Genomic DNA, 19,532 nt, shown 5'->3' on the forward strand with positions numbered 1-19,532 from the left:
ACTAAGATGGATCTGGTTAGACACTGCGAATGCGGGGAGTTTCTCTTTTCTTGCATCAGTTGAGTTACTAGTAGTCAGTATGATCATGTTAAGTGGTTGGTGAGAAATGTTAAATTCATGCATGAAGCACCAACTCTCTGTCGGTTAAATATTCCTCGGGATTTTCCCGCTTCCAGCACGGATTCTCGTCCGCAAATCCAGCACTTCTCAAAAGCCATCATCACTATCCAGGATAGTGCCAGAATATATGGTGAACTGGTGAACATCTTGTCAGAAACTGTCGATCGCAATCTATCATCCTGCAGACCTTTCCAGTCTAGTAAGAGAAGCTATTCTGCAGCCGGCATATGCCCCGGCCCGGCACTCTTAGTATTTAATTTATTTCACTTGCCGTGATTGCTTTTAATATCCATCGTCTGTTGTAAGGACGATCACACTGCATTCATCACACCATTACAACTGAAAGCAGTAGCAGCACTAATACCCCTACTCAAAGTGGATACAGTTCATTCATTTATCATATACCGATTTACTCCAATTCTATATCAAGATATAATCAAAACACCCGTCCCGATGCCATACGTACAAAATCAAACGGTACATTCTGTCCCACCAGCAGTCGCAGCGTCTCCACCGTCGTCCATGCATCAACATCTTCAATCCCATACGCCGTCCAGCCGGCTCGCACGGCTACCCCCACCGGGTCTCCCGTGCGCTCTCCCCTGGTCAAGTCCAGGTACACTTTCCCCCGAGTCGACGGCGGCGATGTGCGTCCACTCGTCCGGTAGTGCCGCAGCAACGGCTGCACCAGCAGCGACTTCTCTGGTGGCAGCGCCGACACCATCACGAACGGCTGCTCCACCATCTTCACCGATTGGATCGACGTAAACGGCTCCAGTCCTTCCGCCAGCGGGCCGCGCGCCCGGAACCCGACCGTGTGGATCGCGCCCACTCCCAGACTGCGCAATGCAAAGATCGTCGCCGACGCTTCGCTCTCGCTCCCCGCTAAGATGATGGCTGCTCGTCCCCGGTACGCCGACGGCACATAGTCCCGTGTCAACGTCGCCCGGATTCCCTTCCACGTCGCATTCTCCCCCATCAACTGCTGTTGCGGTGGCGCTGGCTGCTGTGGCCGCCCAGAGCCCCGCATGGCCACAATCGTATCCACCAGTCCGATCGCCTGCGCTGCTTCGCTGATGGCCGGGATGCTGCTCGTCCCACTGGCGATCGGCGGGTGAACGGACGCTCCCCCAAAGCTCGGCTGCGTGATCACCCGCTCGATCGAGCCCGTGGGACCCCGGTCAATCGAAGTCAGTGTGTGCGGTAGACTCAGCTCATTGAAGCATTTCTCCATAAACATCGACTGCGGCGTGGATCGGAAGGACCCAATCGCGTACAGATCTCGCTTCGGGAGTTGTCCCATGATGTGGAGGGCCTCGTTGATCTCGGCGGCGGTCAGCTGGCCGGGCGCGGCAATCATCGGCAGCAGCGGATGCGTGATGGGCGAAAACACCGTATTGAGTGCACGCGAAAGCTGCCCTAGTTGGCCCATGTTGACTGCCGAGAGAAGTGGGTAGGGCCCGTAGGTCCCCTTGATCGTCGACCGAAAGTACTCCAGTTCGTAGTTGGCCTCAATCGTAGTCACCATGGCAATCATCTTGACAATGTCCGCATACTTGGCGCTCTCCGCAAAGATCCGGGGTGCCTCTGGAGACGTCCACTTCCACGTCCCAGAGAAATCGTGGAACGCAGACATGATGATGCTGTTCCCTTTGACCTCCGACAGCCGTCTCCGGATGTCTTCGGGCAGCCACAGCTCCACATCAATGTACTCCACTCCCCACTGAATCGCCCGCCGCAGATACTTGTAGAAGAGCATCGGGTCGTCCATGGGGAATTTGCCATTCTCCTTGGTGCACCGGGTGGTGAAAATAATGGGCAGCTCCGTATGCTGCCGAAGTAACATCAGCTGCTGCCCTACGTAGCGAAGGCTCGGCACCGACACTTCTGCCCCCTGGGGTGGTTCAGGATCAACTAGCAGATCCACGCGGATTTCGACGGCATCCGACCCCACAGAGAGGATGTCGAGGTTTGGCAGGGCCGCATGCACATCCGGGAATGTCGTGGAGATGAAGTTGGTACGGTTCTTGGTTTTCAAGTCCTCATGCGGCCGAGTCTGGCCCAGAATCAACGACAAGAAGCGAGTCAGGTCGCGGCGAAAGAAAGGACTGCGCAGAGAGTAGAGGAATTCATAATGGCAGCGCTCGGTGAGTGCGTCATCCGGAAACGATCCATCGTCGACACAATGCGTATTGACCAGAATACAGGACGACGGGTCATCCACTTGCAAGCTTGCAATTGAATCTTCCGTGGCGAGAAACCCTACGACGACGGCGTTGCTGCCTGGGCCACACGTAGACAGTGAGGTTTCGGTAGTCCAAGGCTTGCCGAGGATATCCGCAACCACTTGAACGATGGCCTCTTGCCCCGGACTGTAGACTGTAACGACCGTCCGTGCAGGCTCCGGGGGCACGGTTAGCGACGAAAAAGCAGAAGATGTGGTAGAGCCTTTGAGAGCCGTGAGGGATGAAGTAGCGGCATCAGCCAAGAGTGTCATCCCCATGGGCTGATGAAGGGCTGTCTGCATCATCTCATTGCATATGCAGTATACTGCTCCTTCTCATACTTGGATGCGACCGTTGGATGTCGAAAAAAGATACGTCACGTTGACTCTTCGTCGATCGCGGAGAAGAGATCACGGAACAAAATCAACAGCGGACGTAGTAGTATATAACAGTAAGAGTAGTAGCAGCAGTAGTAAGTCAAGACCGGTTATAGAGGTAGTATGTATGTACTGTATGTGGCATTGATGGACCCCAACCAAACTCGGGAAAGTGATATCTGCACCAGAGCCGAGTACACCGACAGACAACCCCAAGCCCAAGAAAGACAAGGAGGGAGAGTCAAGTACTACTAAGAACGGAGCGCCGGCGGAAAGACAAGACAGCGTCGGGGCTTAGCGTTTAATAGCCGGAAAGTCGGAGTCAAATGCAAGCAGATTGGTTTAGGGGCTTCACGCCGATCAACAGAGTTTCAAGACAGTGAGGAAGAGGGGGGGAAGCAGGAGACAATGTAGAGAAGATCTGGAGAGAAGGAACGACATCTGCTCGGGAAGAGATGAGAAGGGATTCAGCCGATAAAGGGAGCAGATCGTGATGAGGGAGAGAGCGGGTAGAGAGCAGAGACTTGGAGAATTGGAGCTGGAGACTAGCAGTCAAGATGGCATGGATCATTGGCGATGGAGAAAAGAATCGAGGAATTTCCCCGGAATCCCAACTCCGCCTACCGGGGGGGCGGAGGCCATTTCTCCGCCAATCACGGGTGGGACTCGTCCTCTCCCGTTTCCCCAGCCTCCAAAGAGTTAGTTCACCTGATGCTTGCTTGCTATTCTTCCGACAGACCATCAATCCTACTCCATGTATTACTACGGAGTAAGTAGATACTACTGTGCGTGCTCTTCCATCTCGTTTCTACTTCCTAAGGCAGGGTCTGGTAGACAAGATTCTAGAATTAACTTCAGTAGAACTCCATCCACATCCATCTACATCAAACCAACAATATCTCCACGCTGTCGATCGGTTTCCTCACCCCAGATCCAGGCAGCATCCAAGCATCCCAGCATCCCCATCTATTGGACACGGTCGCGTCTATCAGGATGATCTGTCTCACCAGCCATCACCCCTCAAGCTCCCATGATACGAGGAAAAAAACCCCTCCCATAGCGTTATCTACACCCCTTCTTGTTGGTTCGGACATGCCCACCTGCGGCAGTTCCCTGGCCGGGGAGTAACCCGGCGTCGTACCCCGTAGGCCAATTGACGTTGCATCGTTCATAAAAAGTGGCCGCCATCTCCACCTCCCTGCTGCATCGTAGCTGACCTTAGTCCCCGGATGCTCCGGCCAGCTGGCCTGGACAATCAGCCTTACAGCCAGGGCCGACGCCCATATTCTACATAGTACTTCATCAATGCAATTGCATATCGGTGTACCACAGGTGGCAAGTGGTCAATTGGTGCAGAAGGAACCTTATGTAACATGACGGCTGAATCCACCAATAGTCCAGAAAGGCACTCGAATAGATTAAAAGAAATACCAGCCAATCAAAAGGGGGTATTGGAAAGAAACAAAAATCAAAATGCTCTCGAAAAAAGACAACAAAGAAGTTCGAATAATGACACCAGGTAAGAAATGCATACCTGTTCCAGCATCGGTGGATGCTCGTTCATGTTCAGGCAATTGGGTTCAGCGCAGCATATGTATGGGGGAGGTATGTGGTAGTTATGTGTACATGGATGCATATGATGTATGTACTCCGTGACTGCAAAGCCAGGTGTGACTGGCAAGCCAGACAATCATTATTATGCAAACTGAGGTTGTCATGGTGTATCCAATAACCCCGGGCGATCATGCCTCAGGATGAGCGGCCCGTTCACGTGAAGATATAGATCACCCGAGGCCTTCATTCCATGACCTTCAGTCAGACGTTTGATGTTTTTTAGTAAGCAATAGACCTGGCTTGCAGACCAGATGCTGCAATCCAGGGGTTATGTTGCGCCGGGATCTGAGGCACGGTGCGACGAGTGTTTCAAACACGGTCGCGGGCCACTCGTAAGTGATATTTGATGATAATAACCCACCGCACGTATCCACATATCTCTACTCGCATGCAACAGCAATAGGTCCGGACCAAGAGATACGACATGAGATACGTGGCGGTCTGGTGTCACACGGGGCCGTGCCATATCCAAGGGTGATCTTTCGGAATGTGCACTCCACCAATGTGATGCTCCCTCCTTAAGGGGGTGATATGGCAAGCCCATTCATGAGCTTGGGAAGCGGCTTTCTGCGTGCAGTATTTGCCGTCTTCGAGACCCGAGGCGCCCCATGGATCATGCGGGGTTCCTTCATCAGACTGTTATCGAGCTTCGCCGGTGCTGTCATTTGATGCTTTGGTTAGCTCGAGACACAAAAGGGAAAGGACGGGTCACAAACCTCGTGAGACTAGCCGGCTATAGTCCCCGGACATGGTGTTCTGGCTCCTACTACCCCCTCCAAAGGATGTGGCGCTCGCGGTTCTCCAGAGGTGGTTTGACGTGTCAGATAGGAAATCGGTCATACTACGACCGGAGAAAATAGAGGATCGGCCCCGATTGCGCTTGGACAGAATGATCTCATCAAATAGGGTCATCCGAGGGTCTCGCGACTTGGGATTCGCTCTCTCCCGTTCGCTGATGAACTCGTTAAAGCCTAGTGACACGTCAGCAATTGCGACCATCAGCTCGTAAGCCACTGTGTCTTACCTTGTGTCTGTTGCAGGACAGCAATATATTCCGCATGCTCCCCGGGCAAGCTCTTCATGAAGGCTTCCATGTTGAAGTTGTATGTCAACCCAGCTTTCTTTTTGTCACCAGTGGCGGGCTGAAGGAACTTCTTGTATGTGTAGAACAGGCTGGCAAAGCATCGGACAAACGCAGCGCGAACTTGCTCGGGGTGGAAGGCGGCCGGACACACAAGACATATCTGGAGGGCGCACCGGTTGTGCACCACTGTCTTACAGGCGGTACACTTGTACATGTTTTCTTCTGCCTGGTCATCGCAAATTGCACAGGTGGCCTTGTCGTCCCACGGCTGCACTTGCAAGCAATGTCCCTCCACCCAGCAGGTACCCTCTGCGTTGTGAATGGGCTGCGCGGAGGCCTGGGGCACTATCGTCGACGCAGCGACTGTGGACTGTGCATACACCGAAGGTGCGTAGGTGGAACCCGGGTTATAGTCGGTGTTCAACGTAGTTACAGACAGATTGGGTGCGTGGCCGAGGAAGGGAGCACTGGGCCGGCGCGGAACACCGGTACGCATGTCCATCCCGAATGAGGAGCTACGCCGAGATGCTGCATCAAAGTGGCCGGAACGTTTCTCGCGCAGCGATGCCTGCAATGTCGTACCGGAATCAGCACGGGAGCCGGAGACCGACGGGAAATGGCCGGACGTGGGCGAGATGTCTCTGGGAGACGGCGGGGAGCCGGTCTTATGCGTGGAGCCAGTTCCCGGTCGGTCTAGGCCCTTGGACGAATACCCCCTTGAAGCAGCCTGCTCATAGCGAGCATGCAGGTAGGCGTTGAAGATGAGTGGGGGCTGGGTATTTGGGGTTACAGAAGTGGCTCCGAAAGCGCTCGAGTTGAGACTGACGTACTTCGCCAACTGGGTAGACTGAGCCTTGGACGAGAAAATAGAGGAATTCTCCGACATGAATGAATCGAAGGGGTATGTTTCCACGGCATATGCCGGTGGCCCAGTGGGTACTCCGCACCGACTGTGATGAGGAGCAGCCAGCTGGAGCAAGGAAAGTAGCTTTCTGCGCTGATGACGAGGGAGAGGGGTTGGTTGAACAGTGCTTTCGATAAGGTCGGCATCCAGGTCGACCAACACAAAGTCATCTGACGGAAGCTCGACCTTCTCATAACGACGCTCAATACCTACAATGTAGGGACAAGGGGCTTCCAGAGCCTGGATGAGTCGTGCGGGCAGGATGGGAATAAGCACACCGGCCCACTGCAGTGGGAACAACAGGTCAACGATGGCCTTAGTCGCCAGGTACAGCATCGATGTGTGGGATGACAAGAGGATAATGCGCGACTCCGTGAGAGCGTACTCGAACAAGATCATGATGTTCTGTAACGACAGGGCCCGGAAGAGCGCATACAGGTCGGTGTTCCGAGAGCCCGGCAGCTCATTGGCAGCCTCCTTGCGAGCAAAAAGACGCAACTCACGCACCGCAAGCTCCACCTGTGTCTTGGACGAGTTGGGACTGAATGCCTCAGTACACAGGTTCATCACATATCGCTCCAGGGGTTGCCAGATGCCCATGCGCGGGGAGCTTGGGGGAATCCGCTGGAGGCTGCCGTCCGTCATTGGAACAACAACAGCCTTCAGCCATTCCTTCCAAAAGCTGGTCATGTTTTCCTCTCGTCCCAGGATACCGTAGGCGCGGGGAATCCAGAATCCAGTATCCCCATCTGTCAAACCCTCGATCTTGGATGCTGCACCGTGACGGACTGGCCGCAAGAGATCAGTCATCAAGGTGATCTTCTCTTCTACGGCACTGATCTCATCTTCCAACTGCTCTCGCGACTCTGACCCTGAAGGAACGGTGGGTAACTGAGCGAGAAGCCTAGAGAGTTTAGCTCGCTCACTTGCCAGCCTCTCACCCAGACTTGCCGCCAACTCCCTCTCTTCATCGGTCATATTGTCTTTCCGCCACTCCTCGCAACGCTTCTCAAGTTCTTCGGCCGCTCGCTGGTTGAGTGGGATCCAGATGATGAGACAGATGGCGTGCAAGCGTGAGCCGTTATCAGTAGTCATAACGAAGCCGTGCCAAGTGGATCGCGGCCTTTGGTCCGACGAGACTATGTTGATGTCGTTCGGAAAAGCAAACATGGGGACATAGTCCGGGAAATTTCCTCGCAGCTTCAGTTCGTCGGACATGCCTTTTGTCGGATACCGGTCGAGCAGGACGGGCTCGAACCTCCGCTTTAGGGGGTGCATGGTGGGGGAGATTTCGAGCGGTTGCGGGACAGGTATCACGGAGTTGTAGTTACTCAGACGTCGTGAGGTACGGATAGATGCTGTAATTGTCCACTGTTAGCCATCTATATTCCATACTCCCTATTGTCGGCCCTCCCCCTTCATTTACCCCACCAGGATCTCTACTCACCTTGACGAGCAATCGACGGTTGCCTCTTCATACTGTTCATATCGCGGAATGCCATGTGTCGCCGCACACTACCTATGCTAGACCGGAGCAGGCCCGCAGGCTGTGGGGTCTCCTCGGAGACGATCTTCTGAGTGCGTAATCTGGATCTGGGACGAGTCGAGGGGGTGATTGCGCCCGCGCTGACATTGAGATCCGACAGAAACGACTCCCTCTCCGACGCGAACTTGAACAGCGCTTTATCAAAGTCGAAGTCTTCGAGAAAGGAGGAGCCCCGGGGAGAAGGGGCACCCTTGATTGTCATACTGCTGCGGTTGCTGTGGGTGCCATTCTCGTTGGGTTCGGGATCGACCGAGCGCATGGAGAAGCGCTGGAAAGAGGTACGGTTTCCCGCCATGGAGATGGGACGGGAGAGACTGTCCAGGTGGGAATCCTCCTCGGCATCGGCATCTTCCTCGATGGTATCTGTAACGGCGGGGCCCGGTGAAGTGGCATTGTTGGCACGGTACTCATCCCCTAATTTGCGATAGGTTTCCAAGACCTCTGTTCCATCGACACCGGCAATCCAGAAGTAGTCGGCGAGCGGGGTGGTGGACGCTTCGGGCGGGGAAGAGGAGGAAGAGGAGGAGGAAAAAGGCATCTCGTCGAATCGTCACTGAGAGATCGCAGGGTTGTACTCATCAATCGTCACAATTCGTCGGGGTCGTCACAGCATGGAGTAAATGCAATTGCTAGATGTTCTGAATTTCCCAGGAACATCAACAGTGAGGAGGGAGGGGGGAGAGAATTTTCAGAAATTAGGGGGGGGTTGTGTTGCAGAATCACGGGCGGGTGGTGAAGACAGTAGTAGTAGTAGTATTAGCAACTAGAACGCATAAGTCTAGAAATGCGACGCTGTCGCGAACGCGAACGGGCAGGATGGCTGGGGCTCTCAAGCGTCGGTGCAGGTGCAATGAGGGGAATAGAAGGACGAATTGCAGAAAGGCAGATGCTGAAGAGAGGAGACGATCTGAGAGGTTGATCTACGCATTGACAAGAAAAAAAGGAGTGTCGGTTAGTGGAGGAGGAGGGAGGGAGGGAGGGAGGGAGAGCCAGCGAGAGCGAGAGCGAGAGAGAGCGGAAGAGAGACAGGTGAGGGGGCCAAGAGGGAAAGGGAAAAAGAGAGACAAACTGGAAAAAGGAGGAATGCTTTGACAGGTGTCTCTTTGTGTAGGAATGGGAAGAAAGTTAAGTTATGGTTCCTTAATTTTTTAGAAAAAGACTCCTAACCTTCTTTATTTTTTCTTTTTTTCTACTTTTGAATATTATTATTATTATTTTTTATTCTTCTAATTCTTGCTTGACTTCAATGGTCATGAATTTCTTCTGCTCTATTTTTTTATAATATAATTTTTTATTTTTCGAACTAGACTTACCACGCAGACGGATGGTTGCGTAGACACTGGGAAGGGGGGGAAAAGCGAAACGGCTGCCAAAAGTCCAATCCAGCCCCGGCACCCCCCGTGTGTTCCCCCCCTCCTCCTCCTACTTCCTCCTTCCCCTTCACGGTTGATCTGCTACTAGTAGTAGACTGTCCGACTGCTAATACACACTGTCTGTCTACACCCTCCCCTGCGCTCTCCTGCGCACACGCACTACCACCACAGCCGTCACTTCCTTCAATCTTCCCTTTCTAAATTGTTTAGTGCAGTCTTCTCCCACAGGTCGATCCGAGATTCCACATCTATTAAATTCAGGAAAAGAAAAGAAACTATAAAAAGAAAGTCTACCAAATGGTTGGAATATCAACTACATGTGGATCATGTCAAACAAAGAAGATGGTCGGAAAAGGGAGAGGCGATAGAAGCAGGCAGAGCAAAAGCAATGTGCAGCCAGAGAAAAGAAAATAACAAATAAACGTGCAGCTCTGCCCAGATTGGGACCGGAATACAACGAGTCGGTGGGACATCCTACTGCTACGACGGAGTACTACTGCCGCTCACCTACTATTTAGTAGGCAGACGCAGTTCCCAGGTACCAACAACCTTTTTCACTCCCCCCAAAGTCCCGGGCGCGACCATGAACTACTGCAAGTGTGCATGGTTGGGTGCGTCCCGCCAACCACCATCCGCAGCCGTGCAGCAACTCCCGCATCAGCTGTGTTACGAGGATCCGCTTGCTTGCTTGCGGGCAGAAGAAAAGGAAAGCAAGGTAGCTGATAGGACGGGCCAATACTTGGTGCAGCTGCCGCTGCTCCTCCTACCAAGGACTACTGTGATACTCGGTATAACTGCTGAGAGGTATGCACATAACTCACTGAGTACAGCTAGGCATCCGGAGCACAGAGGAACTTGCATCCTCATCTGTGAGGGACAGGTACGGTAGCATATCAATCGCTGGGCCCTCAGTGGATCCCGTCGCGCACAAATGGCTTGGCTCACCGGCAACTCTTTGCTCCTGAATGGTCCTCGTTGGATCGCTGCAAGAGAACTACCGTTCGGAATAACCATGGAAAACACAGACCATTACGTCTTCTCTTATCGTTACGGCCGCCGAGGGTTGAAGTTTGGGGCTGAGAAAGAGGCCATGTGGAGCACTTCGAAGAAAATGCGGGATTTCGAGGCCACTATGGTAATTATTGTTATTCTTATTATACATTCGTTGGACACACAGTTATCGCTCCTCTCATTGTGTCCGACCGACAGGCTCGACCGTGAGGTGAATCGAAGGCTAATTCCATACGCACACGCACACAGCCAGCCTCCTGCTAGCTGTGCCTGGGGCGAAGGAAGTACGGAAGACTAAAGGTAGCAACATCGGAGTTCCTAAATAGGTAGGTAAGTGCCAACCAGAGTTCGGAGATCGCCATGACAAACGATGATTGGAGGACCAGCAACGCAGCCTTGAATCCCATGGATCCAGAATTGTTAGAGCTGAAACTGGAGGGCGGTTCCTGAAAGGGGGAAAAGGGTGCGGTTATCTCTGGACCAAGACAGCCGAGGTTCTCACTTCTGCATTGTGGGAGTAATTGCAAAGGACCGAAGCGCATACCAAACCAATTTCTTTTAACAAGATAACTCACTGATCTTGTGGGTACAAAAATTTCAGCACGATTCTGGATGCATATTTTTCATATTTACCTCAGACAAAAAGAAAGGAGGTGGATCCTCTGGACTCTCGCACCCGACCACCCGAGAACTCCAAGTCGAAATGGCCCGGGGTTGCGTTGATGATCGATGTGGAGCCGAAGCAATGACGATAATCCGGTGCCAAAATCTATTTCGCCGGTCGACACCCGAGACGAGACCAGATATTAATTTTGAGCAGATAAATGATGAAGTTCAATCAAATATTATTACGATGAACACTATCCTTATATTGTCGAGACATGGATTCGTTCTCCAACTCACGCACCATACCCAATGGGGTAACATCACACCGTCACAGAATAGATAAGACACCGGCATAGATTGAGGAACCAGTTTCACCATTTTAAACTTAATCCAACCAGTGCCCCTTAACTCCGGCTTCATAGGGCTCAGCGTGAGAAGAAAACCTCATACATATTACCAAATCAAATCCCGTATACTACTATCTATATAGGGAAAACAAGCCACCACTCACTCACTCACTCATCTCAGGCCGCCACCAAACACTAAGGTATGTACCCACCACCACCACCACCACCACCAAAGGCAAAAAGAAAAATCATAAATCCAGTGGCTAGTACAGTAGACCAAACCCTGCAGCAATCAATGTGTAGGTTTTCATCATACATGCATACAATCTAAACCACAAATGGACAGCAATCTCAGCCTTCCCAGCCCAGCACATTTTTACTTCTTAAGAAAGAAAGACGGGAAGAAGAGATGAAGAAAAGAAAAGAAAAGAAAAAGAAAAAGAAACCAAAGAGAAAGTTCCAATAATGGTTCCTTGCATAGCCCTACTTCCCCGGACTTGCTTACCCGCATGATTGATGCAGTAGACCAACCAAGCCAAGCCCAAACCAACCAAGCATTCTACAGTAGTCAGTTGGTTGATTGCTTCAGATTATTCTCTAATTTCACTTGATTTTTCAAGCCCTACACAGCCTGCCTTGTGGACTTAAAAGAGAAAGAAAAGAAAGAAAAGAAAGAAAAAGGAAATCGGTGATGTTCCGACCGATCTACTTACTGTTATCTCCACTGACTACTAACGCTACGGAGTATTCATTACGGCTTGGGGGGGGGTTCTCTTTTCGACATTTGATGTTAACAGTTTCCCTAGACTATTCTACTCTCTTCTACGGGGCATAGATATTCTCCATAAGTACCACTTACCTACTAAAACCCACCTTATTCATTATCAATTACTACGTATCGACCTAGGACCCCGTCCCGCTGTGGATGGACATTTGACACCTCTGACAGGGACGGAGAGAAAGAGAGAGGAGAGAGAGGGGCGGTGACTAAACCAATTCGAACATGTAGTTACATAATAATCCCCTACGTAGTAAAATTAGAGGATAAAGTAACAAATTTAAACTTTTATTTAGCTGTTTTGTAGATAGAGTAACTTATAGATATTTATTAGTCAGTAGATAAGTACTTGCAAGTTGAAGAAGAAAGGGGGTCGGGCGGTCGGTCTGTCGGTCGGTTGGTGATGGAGTGTTTGTTGTATGGCTGGGACGGAACAACAGCGCCCGCAGCACCATACACAGTATACGGCAGGTATAGCCAGCCCAGCCCAGCCTGTAAGGCAGAGAGCAGTTGCATGTTCTGGACCTTGATCAGCCCACTGACTGACTGACTATCATCCAGTGTACTGGTGTGGATAAAATATCCGTGTTATCCCTTATTATAGCCACGATGTCTTTGATTTTCTAGACATACCATACTAACTGTCGGGAGGGAGAGAGACAGTGAAAGAAGAACGCCAGCGAGTCAAGTTAAGACATACTAACTAAGTACTAATTATATCATTCCCAAAACTGAATGCCATTGTGTCAGGGATTATTTCTCTTTCTTTGGCATCCATGCAAGACCAAGGAAAAAACCCCCAAAGTAAAAATCCAATCCAACTCTAGCCTAGCCTAGCCTATTCTTCTTCTTCTTTCTTTTCTATCTACGGGGGCTAGAACATCCAAATGCCGAATAAACCATCCGTCAACCTGCCACTCAGTAGTGAAAAAAAAAAAAAAACAGCCTGGTTCTATTTTATTCTATGGAGTACGTACGTATTCTATTTATTCTTCTAGGAGTGGACACATGACAACAAACTTGGTTTTTTTATTTTGGTTGCTGAGTTTGAGGTAAATTTAGGTTTGACCTAGACCTATCTAGACCTGAGTACTAGACTTCCATTCTCTTTTACCCTCCCCCGACCGGTGGTCCGTGGGGACGGTTGGATGGATGGTCTCGACCGCTCCCGGGGAGAATTTATCATGTTATCTTTAGGTTTCAGGGTTAGTTTAGGTAGTTCCATGGATTTTGACTATTTGCTGAGGTACAGGAGGGTGGTTGGTCAGTTGGATGGTTGGTTGGTTGGCTGATTGATGATCAACTACGTAGTAACTACTCCGTATTTACTTACGGTGCTGACTGTGTTGCACAAATAGCACATGGCTGGTCAGTTGTGGTGGCTCATCTATAACTAATCAAGGAATATAGTAATTCAACGACTCCTTCCTTATGGGGAACAAAATCTACCTAAAGATAGAATGGAATACGGCCAAGCTTCCGTCGGCGTTAACGGGGGGCGCCGTCGGAAGGTACCTTTTTTTTGTTTTGTTTCTTCTGTACACCCCTAGACTAGTACTAGACTCCCTCAGATAAGCCCCCGAACATATGATGTTAGTCTCGTCGTTTTTCTTTGTCCCCGTTAAACGTGTGTAACCACCACGCAAAGTGTCGCAAGCTAGGGGATCGGGATTGGCTGCCCTGAGAAGGTTCGCATCCGTGCAACATCCGCTTGGCTCCCGTCTCATCCATTCATCTTGTGTGCTGATGCATGCCTCCGTGGAGTCGGTGATTGGTTGAGGAAAATCACCGGTGAGCTTGTGAGTCTTCAGACTGCCACACACGGAGCTGGAGGGTTCTTCGGGATCTGCACTGGCATCGTTGGCTGCAGTGTCTAGAATGTGTGTCTGTTGTTGTTACACAAGGGGGGTCAAAGGCCAAGAAAAGCCCGCTGCAGTTCAGGTACACAGCAGAGAGACAGTAAGCAGGAAATATTACGTCCGATTGGTCTGTCTCATGCCCGTCTTCGCGTCATCAAATTACCTGTCGTTAGGAATCCTTTGTCGCCCATCGCGCCTCTCCACTCAATCGACAGCTGGCCCAGCACGGCGCGTCCGTCGCGTTTCATGTCCTTCTGCAGGGTCTCCAGCCCTTCCTGTTGGCCCTCTTCTTGCTCGACGAGGAATGCAACCTGCAAGACATCCCGCGGATGTAGAGTCGGTGGCCGCGGATCCGCTTGATCCGGTCCTTGTAGATCCCAATTGAGAGATACGGCCTTGAATGGCGGTTTCGGATTGAGCCTCGTTTGCTGTCAAAATTAGCATGTCGCCCAGGAGACGTCTCACTTTGGCTATGATTTGTGTTCGACGAACCTTGACCACCACAGGACCATCGCCTACGTTCTCTAGTTGTGCTTCCAGAGCAAACCGGAGCAGCCGGGTCTTGCCATATGGCCCGAGTGACTTGTTCTCGACTTCCAGGGGCGCCAGCTCTGAAGACTTGGTTCGAACACTCAAACAGGGCTGTGCCACGAACTGATAGAGCTTGCGGAAGGTTCTCACACGCCCGCTGGCTGCTTGCGCGTCCGACCCAATCAATGTCTCCGTGTAGCTGACGCTAACCGCCAGGATGTGATTCCCTTCCTCCTTGAGATCAAACCGTACTATTTTCTGTAGCGAATGGCCCTTCTGTACCCCGTCCTTCGAAGCCGTGTCTTCGGCCGGTTCTAGGTCTAATGCCGCTACCTGCGATGGTGTTTGCATCTCTGCCACTATACGAACCGATGTGACGACGCGCGACGTCTCCTCATCTGGCAACTCATTGTTGGCACTGAGAGTGCATGCAAACGTCTCACCCACATACGCAGATCCAAACGCCGGAGGTAGGGTTAACTTGTCGAACAGTCAGTGAGGTTATGACAAAACTTGGACGGTCTTCGTACATTGGGGGTGAGGATGAACTGATCGTCGACATTATCGGCGGGATAGCTGAGTGATGCTTTGCTTGAGATCTTCGTGTCTGCTGCCGGGAGGGGGTACTGATAGGATAAGGAAGGTCGCGATAGCCTTGCACATTTAGGAACAAGCGGAGCCGTCGGGTCAAGTTCGGTGCTTACCGCAATACTGGACAAGGTCAGCCAAGGTACCATGATAAAAGGGTGTCCCAGCAAAGCGTACCTTTGAGAGAGACTGCATGTGGCTCTTTAGGGGCATCAGCGCCCGAGTGAGCGCGCGGGCGTGCCATGGAGGGATGTGATTGCGAGTTGAACCAGAGCCGGACGCGGCGTCATTCCGTCGTTATCAGCGCCGCACTAGCTTCAAGCAAACAAGCCAAATGAGGCAAACCGAGCAAACCTCCGCATTGGCTGGGATACGCGAACTATTGGATCATCCCTGGTCAAGCTTGACTTGATAGCTCCGATTTCCTACTTTCATTAGACAAATGGAGATATCCGAACCAGCCTTAGGATCGTCAATGTGACATCTATAGTAGATCTTAATGCTAGGCAGGTCATTGATCACGGTTTCTCCCAGATCTGTCATTTCTTCGGGAATCAACCTGATTATGTCATGATCCGATCTGATTGCTTATCGATTAGGGGTCGTTTACTCCATACTACGGAAGCCGCCACTGCGACTATTCTTGTCGTGCTACGCCTCCTTTCTCCCTTTGTCAAGCTCGTGGCCTAGAATAGCTTCTGGGTTCAGAATGGGAGTGACACGTACAACTCCTTCTCGCCAGCAGCATGCGAACGCCTCCACCCCTACGGACGCTCGAGCTACACGCTCAAGAGCTGTGGCAAGCACCCCCGCATCGTCCAGGAAGCGAAAAGCGACTGAACAGAATGTCACACCAAGCGCGTCATCAAAGAAGTCGCGTCGATCCGCTACAACTGGTTCGTCCAATGATACCGTCGAAGTGATCGACTTGACTGGCGACACCCCTAGCCCTGCTAGAAGAAGAGCTCGAGCACCAGCATCATATGACGAGCCGACTCCTGAACGCCGAGCGAGAAGATTCCGTACCCACCCTCCCAGCACATATCTTGATAGAGCTGCGCGTGCACTATCCCAGCGGTATGTCGTACTTCGTGTTTGGACCCTATAGAAAGCTAACTTGTTTCGTACAGCATGTTCGTTGTCGGACATAGTGTCACGGAAGTCGATGATGCGCCCGAGATATCTTTCGACATCGTCGGTACCACTGGCAACATCTATAAGACAACGATAGGGAAGGTGCCATCTTGCAGCTGCCCAGATGCTCTAAAAGGGAATCAATGCAAACACATCTGCTATGGTACGTTGAGCCCCTTGCGTAGACAGTTACCCCGCACCCTCGTCTCTCTGCTTGGTAATTTTGCAATGTCCGAGTTGCTGATTCTTCTGGCTCGTGAAGTCCTAGTCAAGGCCCTTAGAGCGCCCCAGCATCTTCAATATCAGTTAGCATTCTTGTCGTCGGTAAGTTAGGTTGATGGTAGCCGAATGAGATTGCGGTGCTTATGGTTATACTATAGGAACTCCGAGAAATGTACAACGGCTCTCCCATCAGCCGCGAGCAGGCCCACGCTGAAGAAAACAGGGACGGGAATAGGAAGCCTGTTGAAGGCGACTGCCCGATCTGCTTCATGGAGTTTGAACCCGACAAAGAAGAGATAGTATGGTGCCGAGCAGCATGCGGAAACAATATACACAAGACTTGTTTCCAGAAGTGGGCCGCAACTCAGCAAGCTCAAGGAGTGAGATGCGTTTATTGGTATGTTCCATCACAAGACTAAGAGCAAAAGCACAGCTGACTTTTCGCGCAGCCGTTCTCCTTGGCAAGCAGATACTGGTAACATGAAACTTGATGAACTGGTCAAAGGAGCCAGTGTAGATTCTGATGGCTACGTCAATGTAGCCGATCAGCTCGGCCTGTCTGGAATTCGCGGTATGAGACCGAATCTGTGATTCTCACATTTAGTTGTTCATTGCCTTCAGGCTGATACTGACGAGTTGAGTATAGATTGTTCAACATATCATCCTTACTGGGTGCACCGGCAATCGTCTCGTTATGGTTCGCGACGTGGTAGAGGTGCGTGGGACTACGCCAACCGATATTAGTAGTGAAGCTTATCCGTCTGGCCTGGATTGTTTTTGGATCGTTACAAGCGTCGCAAGTCTGCGATTGATACCCAGCGCATGTTATTCAGTTATGTTAATACATTGGTATCATTCTTCCAAATGGGCAATACAATTAGCTCAACCCAACGATGGGTCGAAATTGCACCGGACATAGATTGTGCTGTCTGTGCAGATAGATCCGAGGTCCTCCCTGCTGCCTGGGGTCCTGTCTACTGACCCCAAGTGGTAGTCTTGCTGGATATCACAGCGGCTTTTATCCTGGTAAACTTTCAGCTCCAGTCAAGCCATCGCCGGTAAGCAATTAGTCCATCTTAACAGATGAGCATCCAAAATCAACAATAATATATACCACGCCCGAGCCAACCCCATCGCTCGGATGCAACCTAAATTAGCCACGCAGACACATGGACAAAGTCCGTGTCCCTGACTCGAACCCGGCGCGCGCCCCACTGCATGGGAATAAGAGGTATCCCACCCTTCCAGACCGGGACAAGCACAACAATACCTGTAGAGAGAACCCCTCAGAGCATTCTCTACCACATAATGGATGCTAGCTAAATGCATGTATGCAAGCATTATATAGCCATGAAAGAAACTTGCTTTTGCCATGGAAATTCTTCATCCACTGTCCTTCACGACCCGCCGACCCCGACGAACAACGGCTACACTCACTGCTTCTTCGCCTGTCATCCACGAAGGCATTTTTTCTGCATTGATGATGCCATTCTCGGCTAGTTTGCGGAATCCGCTGATTACGTCTGCACCGGTGAAGGTGAGGGAGAGGGTTGGTGCTGATGATGTTGATGTGGATGTTGATTTGGGATTTGGGGGATCGAGGAGACGGACATCGAGACGGTCGAGCGGAGCAGAGGATAGAGAGGCGGAGGTACCGAAGCGGGATTGTACAGTTAAGGTGCGCTTTTTGGAGACGTGTGGGTCTTCGTATTCGGTGTTGGGTCGTTTGGGTGGTTTAGAGGTGGATGTGTCGGCGTCATCGGGCTGTTGGTTCTCCTTGTGGTGCGATGGATGGTTCATGTGCTCTTCTGGGGTGACGGTGTTGGATGGTCGAGGGTCCAGGGGACTTCCTTCGAGGGCAGCATCGGCGAAGATGCTGAATGCGCCGGTGGATTGATTGGCACGGCCGGGGCCGCGGAGGGAGAGGAGCGCTTGGAGACTTTTGGCTGTTAGGGAGGTGGGTTTGAGAGTGTAGCGTTGGTGGGGGAGAGAAAGGGCCTTGGGGAGGGCGTCGCGGACGAGACGTTGCAGGCTGCGGGGGTCGGTTGCGATGGCGGTGGGGGTTGCGGATGCGCTGCTGGATTTGGAGGAGCCCGGGGTGGAGGCTATGGAGGTGTATAGGTAGGGACAGCTGTCTGGGAATGCGATGTAGATGACGCGCGAGGAGTCGGTGAGGAGTTCGGCGGCCTGGCGCGGATGTTGGTAGGGGGAGTTGGTGACGAAGATGCGGAGGAAGGTGAGTGGGAGTGAGGTCGAGCGGGAGAGGTAGTAGTGCGCTTTTACTAGCGGGGAGATTTGTTGCTGGAGCTTGCTGAGGAAGGTTGAGGCATGGACGCGCGGGAGACATGCGGAGAGGTCGGAGGGGTATGATTGTTGTTGTTGTTGTTGTTGTTGTTGTTGTTGTTGTTGTTGTTGTTGTTGTTGTTGTTGTTGTTGTTGTTGTTGGCTTTCGATGCGGGAGAGCTCCAGTGCGGTCCATCGGAGGCTGGAGGAGTGGTCGTCGATGTAGCGAAGGTCAACCATGGCTAGTTGTCGCAGGGTAATCCCATGTCTCCAGTCGCCTTCGAGGATGCGATCAATTACTTCGCGTTTGCCGCCTTTTCGCAGCTGCAACTCCTGGTATGCGTTTCGGACATCGTTGACGGTGCGCTCCGCAGGATAGGGATTCAGTCCCTCGTCCTCCTCCCCTTTCTCGTAATCATCTTCTTGGAGATATGGTGGGAATGCCTGGAGGTTGCGATCTTCGAGCCATTGGAACGCAAGATCCAGCAGTGCTTGTCGGGTGAGCTTGCCAAAGGCTTTGACTAGGGACGGCGTGGAGGAGGGGATGCGGAGGTTGCTGGGTAGACTGGCGGTTGTAGGCGCGCGGACAGACTTTAGGCGGGCCATTGCGTGTGAGTGTTGATGGAAGACCTACTAGGTAGGTCCGTGGAGCAACAACTCGTCAGATTGATAGGGCTGAGTGGTTACTTTGCTGAGTATGGAATTGGATAGATTGGATGCGGCGCGCAGCTACGGGATTGCCGGTGGTTCCTGGGGCATCAACAAACAGCATCACGTGGAGATAGGATCACCGGGTCTTATCTTAGTGCGGTTGGCAGCGCAGGGGCTCCCGCATTCTAGTCGATCGTCTCCAGTCATTCACTACTCCTCTTTTCATTGATTTGATGTCTGAATAGCGCTATAGATGCCGGAAATAGCGTGATTACAGGG

The 19,532-nt window shown here is 51.7% G+C and overlaps 6 protein-coding genes across 6 annotated transcripts; 1 reads left to right on the forward strand and 5 right to left on the reverse strand.

The window, feature by feature from the left end:
• Nucleotides 1–556: 556 nt before the first annotated feature.
• On the reverse strand, nt 557–2,623 carry AKAW2_51119A (type I 3-dehydroquinate dehydratase; the record flags this gene model as incomplete). The annotated part of the gene is made up of 1 exon (XM_041691013.1): nt 557–2,623. One exon carries the CDS (start codon nt 2,621–2,623, stop codon nt 557–559), a length of 2,067 nt encoding a protein of 688 aa, XP_041544540.1.
• Nucleotides 2,624–3,044: 421 nt separating this feature from the next.
• Nucleotides 3,045–3,464, reverse strand: AKAW2_51120A (uncharacterized protein; the record flags this gene model as incomplete). Its single annotated transcript, XM_041691014.1, has 1 exon — nt 3,045–3,464. One exon carries the CDS (start codon nt 3,462–3,464, stop codon nt 3,045–3,047), a length of 420 nt encoding a protein of 139 aa, XP_041544541.1.
• A 1,390-nt stretch (nt 3,465–4,854) lies between these two features.
• On the reverse strand, nt 4,855–8,408 carry AKAW2_51121A (dDENN domain protein; the record flags this gene model as incomplete). The annotated part of the gene is made up of 4 exons (XM_041691015.1): nt 4,855–4,994; nt 5,053–5,307; nt 5,361–7,682; nt 7,772–8,408. 4 exons carry the CDS (start codon nt 8,406–8,408, stop codon nt 4,855–4,857), a joined length of 3,354 nt encoding a protein of 1,117 aa, XP_041544542.1.
• A 5,570-nt stretch (nt 8,409–13,978) lies between these two features.
• On the reverse strand, nt 13,979–15,112 carry AKAW2_51122A (trafficking protein particle complex subunit 13; the record flags this gene model as incomplete). Its single annotated transcript, XM_041691016.1, has 3 exons — nt 13,979–14,272; nt 14,337–14,855; nt 14,906–15,112. 3 exons carry the CDS (start codon nt 15,110–15,112, stop codon nt 13,979–13,981), a joined length of 1,020 nt encoding a protein of 339 aa, XP_041544543.1.
• Nucleotides 15,113–15,462: 350 nt separating this feature from the next.
• On the forward strand, nt 15,463–17,063 carry AKAW2_51123S (RING finger protein; the record flags this gene model as incomplete). The annotated part of the gene is made up of 7 exons (XM_041691017.1): nt 15,463–15,469; nt 15,563–16,040; nt 16,094–16,260; nt 16,360–16,421; nt 16,478–16,716; nt 16,769–16,890; nt 16,966–17,063. The coding sequence occupies 7 exons, from the start codon at nt 15,463–15,465 to the stop codon at nt 17,061–17,063; spliced, it is 1,173 nt and encodes a 390-aa protein (XP_041544544.1).
• A 639-nt stretch (nt 17,064–17,702) lies between these two features.
• On the reverse strand, nt 17,703–19,208 carry AKAW2_51124A (CENP-N/CHL4 family protein; the record flags this gene model as incomplete). The annotated part of the gene is made up of 1 exon (XM_041691018.1): nt 17,703–19,208. The coding sequence occupies one exon, from the start codon at nt 19,206–19,208 to the stop codon at nt 17,703–17,705; it is 1,506 nt and encodes a 501-aa protein (XP_041544545.1).
• Between the last annotated feature and the right edge of the window lie 324 nt (nt 19,209–19,532).

The sequence above is a fragment of the Aspergillus luchuensis genome, chromosome 5 (assembly GCF_016861625.1).
Source record: "Aspergillus luchuensis IFO 4308 DNA, chromosome 5, nearly complete sequence".
Taxonomy (NCBI): Eukaryota; Fungi; Ascomycota; class Eurotiomycetes; order Eurotiales; family Aspergillaceae; genus Aspergillus; species Aspergillus luchuensis.